Source organism: Anneissia japonica, unplaced genomic scaffold (genome assembly GCF_011630105.1).
Source record: "Anneissia japonica isolate Jap-2015-1 unplaced genomic scaffold, ASM1163010v1 scaffold288288_len553704_cov182, whole genome shotgun sequence".
In the NCBI taxonomy this organism is placed as follows: Eukaryota; Metazoa; Echinodermata; class Crinoidea; order Comatulida; family Comatulidae; genus Anneissia; species Anneissia japonica.
This window is the reverse complement of record NW_022702993.1, coordinates 105,474-113,344: the sequence shown is the minus strand read 5'-3', so window position 1 is coordinate 113,344 and position 7,871 is coordinate 105,474. Positions and strand designations below refer to the sequence as shown.

The 7,871-nt window shown below is 34.6% G+C and overlaps 1 protein-coding gene across 1 annotated transcript in view; it reads left to right on the top strand.

The window, feature by feature from the left end:
- The window catches only part of LOC117104199 (ATP-dependent translocase ABCB1-like), a 25,994-nt gene extending 18,459 nt beyond the window's left edge, over positions 1-7,535 (top strand). The window contains exons 2-6 of the mRNA XM_033244910.1: positions 1,527-1,762; positions 4,642-4,837; positions 5,088-5,151; positions 5,504-5,685; positions 7,421-7,535. Of these exons, the coding sequence (XP_033100801.1) occupies positions 1,552-1,762; positions 4,642-4,837; positions 5,088-5,151; positions 5,504-5,685; positions 7,421-7,535 (768 nt within the window). The 5' untranslated portion in view covers positions 1,527-1,551. The remainder of the gene's footprint in view (positions 1-1,526; positions 1,763-4,641; positions 4,838-5,087; positions 5,152-5,503; positions 5,686-7,420) is intronic.
- The last annotated feature ends 336 nt before the right edge of the window (positions 7,536-7,871 follow it).

The following is a 7,871-nucleotide window of genomic DNA, read 5'->3' as shown; positions in this document are numbered from 1 at the left end:
TTGTGTTCCATTCTGGCATGAGTGACAGTAGTTTTTAAATGTCTGATTTGTTGCCTGTCTATAAATAATGATTTTAGACACCAACATCATATCTGTAGCTTATTTAGTTCCAATTATATGCACATTTTAGATAAATTTGGCGGCCATTTTTCAAAATGGCCGCCATTTGTATAACAGGTGAAAAATCAAGTGTCAACAGGGCTTAGGGTGACCATGACGGATTAATTAGGATATCTGGCTATGTTGACTGCTTCTAACATTCCACTCCCCTAACTTGATTTCTAGGCCTCTTTTTTGATTTTTTTCCTAGACTACTAGGTTTGACTGCATAGCGTATTTGGTTTTATAGATAAATGTTACTGTACAGTAGCTATTGTATCAGTAACTGGTTTACCTAGTCTGTTCTATCAAGTAATTACCTAGCATTTTTTGTTCTAAAATTATTTATATTCAGATGTGCAGTATGAAAAAACAACATCTCAAAACATGCAACTGAGTTTTCAATAATTTCTAATATTCTCCACATTATAAGCTTAATAAACTGATGGGTCATTTAGTAAAATTGACTTGCTATTGACAAAGTTATGAATAAAAGTATTATGCCTTCTCTATACTAAAGTGTACAACACCGCCACATTCTAATGCTAATTACTCTGTTAAAAATTTAGCACATTATGTGCCTTTTTATTTACGAACGATTGTCATGGAGTGCCACCGATCTAAAGGTATAAGTTCAAATGATTAAAGAATAAAGAATATGCTGGTTTTTTTTGTGGCATGCCACACATTTTTGCAACGCAACAGTGTAAAACAGGATCAAGAACAAGATATTCATCGTACATCAAGCTGTTTAAACTGTTCCATTGGAGTTTGGTGCTTAATTTGCTTTCTGATGTAATTTTATTTTTTTGACTTTTTTTGAGCATACTATTTGTTTTCATTTGTTAGTTAAGTTTTGCTAGTTAAAAGATTCTTTTCACATTTGTCTGTTGTAAGACCGCACCACTGACTGTGAGTACCACAGATACAAGGGTGTAGTGCCACCAACTAAATAAAATAAGTAAATAAATAAAGCAGTTTGTTTACTTTATTGAAGCATAAATCAGTATATAGTAGCTAGAGTTTGATTGGGTCCTTAACTTCATGATTTGTGTTCCGCTGTTCACTTTGCATTCATATGGATAAGAGTTACTACAAACAAGCTACAGTATGTTTAGTTTATTGTCTTGAATTTTTATCTCTTTTCCAGGGCTTTTGGAATGTACAGTAAACATACCTAAGCTCAACTATTTCTTAGGGAGGGGGGGGGACACGTTCTCCCTCTTTTTTGCCACTAAATTTTAATATTTCAATGTATTGTGTATCAATGTTACAGTATGTATTGAAATAAGTGCTACTTACTTATCTGTTCTGAATATGTTGTACTTCCCCTCCCCTCATTTGAAAATTTCTGTATCCACCCCTGTTATTTATTACATTGTGACATGGAAGTTTAGTTAATTACAAACTACATTTTTGTTTCTCAGATATTTAAGCTAAATAATTTTTAAAATGAGTGACAATGAAGAAGGAAAACAGACTGAAAAACAAAACCATGATGATGACATACAACTCCCAACGAAAGAAGAGAACCAACTAGGTGCGGAAGACAAAGCACCAGTACCCGAAGATGACCCTTCCCACCTTGAAGACAAAACACAAGCAGTTGAAGATGACACATCAGGAGACAATTCAACAGAAACTCAAACAAGCCCACAAGAAGGTGAAGATTATTCTCATTTATAAAACATGAACTTGTAATTTGATTTAATGTATTTCCCTGAGTTAAATTTTATCTACAACAATGAAGAAAATTGTGACTCAAATGTGACAATCACTCTCAATTGAGGAGCTTTCACAAAGAGTATTTCTAAACCCCACAAACCCAGCATACCTTCTACTAAACCCTGCAAACCTCTTACAAACACTGCAAACCTCATATAAACGCCACCACACCTTGGTCTACATCATGCAAATAACTTAATAATGATTATATAGGATGCACCAAATGATTAAATAAATTAAAAAAAAAGCATCTGTAGTTATATTAATCTATTTTTTGGGTAAGATGTTGATTTTTGGGGAAAACCCTGCAAACCTCCACATAGTCATCCAAATCACTTAATGATTATAATGTAATATAAATTTTACAACAAAATAATTAAAATATATATGTTATATTAATCCATTTTTTTTGTTTATTTGATGCAATTGATTAAATATTCAAATAGTTACAATGGCAGTTGCCACTGTTGAACTATAAATTTTAATGTCTATTTCGTGAATACTTACCTGAATAAACCGATAAATGCTTAAGTTTTCTTTGAAATTACCTCTCGAACATAAAAGAAAATAATGGACTCGCCCTAGCTCGCCTATATACGCCCTGCGTGAAGGAACAATATCCTCGTTTCCTTCTCGCTTTTGTCTATTATAGACGTGTGAAAGCTTACCGGAGATTTCTATTGTTGTATAACAAAGAGTTTGTAGTGTTTCCCGTAGCCATGTCCGCGCGGAAGCCTACCTGTTCGATGTGTGGTGGGCCTAGGCCTAGCCCATGCGATGATAAGCACCCTGCTTGTCCGGCGTGTCGCTCGTGCGGCCAGGGCATGCCGTGTGATATTTGCAAGGCCTGGACTCCAGCGTGGTTCCAGGCTGCTGTGGTTTGGATTGCTAGCAATCTCGGGCCCAGCTTGGATTCTACTTCTGAGTCGTCCTTCCCACCGACTTCCGGTGTTCCTGGGCCTTCGACATCTTCAAGCATGTCCCAGGAGCAGGTCCTTAATCCTGATTTATTCGTATTCGGAACGTAGCGTTGTCTTTGTTGCAGCAGCAGCGTGTTGCCTCTGCACCAGTTGCTCCTCCTCCTCTTCCTGCCCTCCCGGCTGTTCCAGTCTGCCGCGGTGTTGGAAGTTAGGTTTCCTGGGGAGTTTTCCCCTAGTGTTGTGGTCATGGATTTTTCAGATGGCAATAAAATATTTATGTTATATTAATCCATTTTTTTTGTTTGTTTGATGCAATTGATTAATTATTCACATAGTTACGGTGGCGGTTGCCACTGCTGAACTATAAATTTTAATGTTTAAGTTGCTGACTTTGTATACTAAAGTAAGTAATTAGCTTCCAATTAATGCATAAATTATTTGATCATTTAATGAATATGTTATTAATATTCATCATTTACAGTTTATAGCATATTTTGCAATAACCTGTCACGATGTGCTTTACACACTAATATTACTACTGGTCTCTAGATCTAACACCTATGGAACACATCCTTAGCTCCCTAGGTAGCTCTATGCTTTACTATGTGTGTCATTGAATATACATCTATTTTATTATTAATTTATGAGTACTTCTATAGTTTTTGTGTCTACTGCCCCAATTGGGTTGTGTACACAATATGTCATGATGTTGCAAGTAAAGATGGCAGAAAAGGGTAAATCTGGTTTAGGCATGATGGGTACTACTGCCATGACAATGAGGTAGGGGGGCGCTCTATTGACAATCGAATACTGTTCGGAACTCGAACAAAATTGCGTTCGAAACTCGAACACGCGTTATAGAGACGCAGCACACGTTTGCCACGAACGCCTTTTACCATCATTTGAAGGACGCCCTCTAGAACATGGTAGTACTCTTTGTGATCAACGACATAACATGGTACTCCAGGAGTTACTCATTTTTAAAGTGTTTTTAGTGTAATATAGTAGTAGGCCTATACAGAATATGGTTTATTTTCTGCTGCTGCTATTTCATGAATAAATATTCAGAAAATATTATTTTGAATATACTGAAACAATTACTCAGTAATGATTACCATTAATTAATTATCCCTTAATATGGGCATAATCAGTTCCTGGAGATTATATTATAACCGTGTCTGACCATGATGGAATAAAATATTCTGACGGTCTTAAAAATAGCAATTTCATTTACAGTAATTGAGTACAGTATCCATTAGTTGATTACCTTTAGAAATTTATGATTGCGTTAATTTAGTGCTGTCATGTTTTAAAATGTTGGATAGACCGAGCTAGACATTAAAGGTACGCCTACTGTCGCTGCCTTAAACAAGTAGTATATTGTATAAAAAAAATTTTTTAAAAACACAGTTTTGTGTTCTGTAAGAAATTGTAAGATTATGAATTGTGAGGAGAGATGATGTTAAATAAAAATTTTTTATCTTGATATTAAAGGTATAACCAAGTAATTTATTATACACACCCGGTGCAATATTAAGAGAAAAATTGTAGTACCTGTAATGCCTTATTATATTTCTTATCTGGAATACTCTTATCTAATTTTTAAAATACTGTATAATTATTGATGCATACTGTAATTCAAGCTTGTAATATCTTGTGTACTCTATCTTTGCTAGTCAACAGGAACATTTACTAAGCAACTGACCATACAAGACACTTGAAAATTTGTATCTAGGTGAATAATTAGCAATTATCATAGCATACTGTGTACATGCAGGCAGGTAGCCATTCACTTAGTAAATTTCATTATTGTTTGCACATCTTGCTCATGTTATTGCATTTGAGTGTACAAAAAAAAAACCTAATGTAATTATTTTTTTTTTTTAATTTTTAGTAGGAAAAACAAAAGTTGATGAATTGGTTGAGAATGATATTAATGGCGCTATCAAGGAGATACCAGATGATGATATTAATGAGTGTGATGATTCCGGTGTAGGTGAAACCGCCATTTATCCAATCACGGATGAAAGTAATGGGAATGTTGTAGAAATGAAGGATGTTGATAAGGCACTAATGGAGGATACACACGAAAAGTAAGTACATAGTTGTATCATAAACATCATCATCATCACCATCATTAATATCATCATCATCATAATTAATATCGTCATCATCATCATTATCATCATCTATCAAGATGATGATCACAGTCTTCATCTTTATCATCATCATTAATCGTCATCATCATCATCTTCGTCGTCATCATCATAATTGTTACGTCCACCATTGCTAACATCTTCAAATATTATCACCAACTTTAAAATTCTTAAATTTTTTCGATAGAGTTGAAGATGAAGAGGAAGAAAGCCCAAAAGTAGAGATCAGGAGAGTTGGTGTTTTTGAAGTGGTGAGTATTAAACATTTACTGTACAACTTTGAGTGTTATAAGGTTCCTGCATATGCTAGTAGAACTGTCTGGGGCAGTTCTTTGTTCCTGTGAGGTGGCCCTGCCTATCCTTGATCAGATGTTAGATTTAAAGACTCCAACTCGAAAGTTTAGTAATTTATTGTTTGTAGCGTCCCTGTCTCATATTTGAGTCCATTTATTTTTGAAAATCATTTTTAATCAGTTATATTGTTTTTGAGATATGAATTGAGCATGAAAATGTTGAACTACCTCATGAACAAATAAATTATTAATGCAAAATCTAATGTACTGTATATATATTAAAAGTAATTATGCATTATTTATTTTTCAGTTTCGCTATGCAAATTCCTTTGATATCTTTCTCCTGGTCATCGGTACCACTGCTGCCATACTTCACGGTCTAGCTTTCCCATCTATTCTTTTCTTCTTTGGAGAGATCATCGACTCGTTTGTTGACTTTGGATCAGTGCAAAATTCTGATGAAACCAATGCGACAGTAATGGAAAAAGAAATGTTAGTATGATGACATCTCAAATATATTTGATTAGTCAATGACCTCCTTCCTAAATGTTAATTGCTTAATTCTTTAAATTTCCCTCCAAACTTCCTTTCTCCAAAATAAATTTTATTGTTCTAAGTGTTTGTTTTTTGCCGAGTGGTTACTATATGACACGTAAAACCAAGCTTCTGGGCTTCACTAATACATATCTGGTATCAAACCTTTAAAGTAATTCAGATTATTTTTTTAACTCCAAGAAAAATGAATTTGTAAAGATTTATTTTCTAATATTTCTTTCACTATGTGTTTCTTGCACATACCGTAGAACCTCAAATAGAAGCACAATGGGCTTAATCTCGGGAAGCAGCCCATCTCGAATTGAAGCCCCCTCTTTAGTTTGCAAAAGTAGCCTCGAAAAGAAGCCCATGGGTTTTATTTCAAGATAGCGTGGGCCTTTTTTCGAGATAGTACAGTACATACACTGTACATGAATTTCCAAGAAGCCAAATAAATTAAAAACACACTTGGTTTATACAGTAATGTAGGTGATTTAATGCCAGTTAATACACTTCATGATATAGATTTATGTTACTTTGGCCCTATTTATTGTTTTATAGTAGTAATTCCCAAAATTTACAGCATTCATTTTGAAAAGAAGCCCCCCTCTTACTTTGCAAAAGTAGCCTCGAAAAGAAGCCCATCCAAACTTTACAAACAAAAGAAGCTCATAATGAATAAACCAGTGTTTTCCCTTGATTTTGTATAACGATATGAAATATGAAAAAAAATTTTTGATATGTTGTAGAACTGATTTTTCTAAGACAGAAAAAGGTAGTTTAATCAAAAACTGAGCAACGGTGAATGAGATACAGATTTTTGAATATTTAAAAACTGGGGGGAAAAGGTGTAAAAATGGACGGTTACGCCCCTTTTTCCCCAGTTTTTAAATATTCAAAAATCAGTATCTTGTTTACCGTTCCCCAGTTTTTCTTCAAACAACTTTATTCTGTCTGAGAAAAATCAGTTCTACAACATATCAAATTTTGTTTTCCCTCCGGAGTCTGACTTTAACTTTAATGATAAGAAAGCTCGACCATATTGAGTACAGTACTGCAGTACTATAAGAAAATTAATTACTAGAATTTCAGTAGTTTGGTAATTATTCAATCATGGCCAACAAACATGGCCAACAAATTGGCCCCATGTACAAACATAGCACAAACAGATCCCAAACAGCGCTAGTCCATAGGCGCATTTAGGTGAAGTTGAGCTAGGCCTAGGAGGCTAGCGTATGCCCGATTCTATCGCCGCCTTTCTTGGCCAACTTGGCCAGCAGAGAATCCTATTCTAGGCTAGACGTAGGCCTAGCCAGCCTGATTCCTGAACCTTGCTGGCGTAGCTGTAATATGCGACAGTCAGCACAGATAATATATTTTTCTGCGTTGTCTGTTTTTTAACAAGCTCATAAAACTTGATTGTGGTCCATTTAGAATTTGAATGCGCTTTTTTGCCACATTTATCGCGTTGAGTGGAGCTTCCGCTTGCCCCAAAAAACCATTGAGCATGCGCTGTAACAAATCGTAATCTTTACAGTCCATTTGAGATTTCACAATAGACTTCACTTTATCGAGATTGTGGCATTCACACTATTCAGCACTATTCTTGCTAAAACTTTTAACAACTTGTTACATGTGAATTGGGTATAAGTGGGTTTTTTGATGTATTATTTTGTTTCTACTCCCTGAATAGTGATGAAGCCAAGGTTAAGTTTGCTGATGAGGTCCTAGACTTTGTTGTGTACTATTGTATCATAGGTGTTGTTGTTCTTTTCGTTGGATTCTTCCAAGTAAGTAAATACCTCTAATATTTGAGTATTTAACCTTATTTAAAAAGAATTTGGATAATGCATTAAAAGCCAAAAAATAATATTAGGGACATCAATAGTAATGAATGTTACAAATTTGTGAGTGCAATTACAGTAAAAAGTTTCTATGGTAAGTAAATAATATAATCTAAACACCAAGATGAATCTATAACCATGTTTTGTTTTTTTTTTGTTTTTTTTTTAATCACTTTTATTCAAAAACACAAAGAAAACACATTACAAAAATTGGATATATGGAAATAATATAAGGTAAATTTCTTTTGGGGGTGCACCCCCCCCCCCTTGACGACAGCCTGTAGATATACCACTGTATAA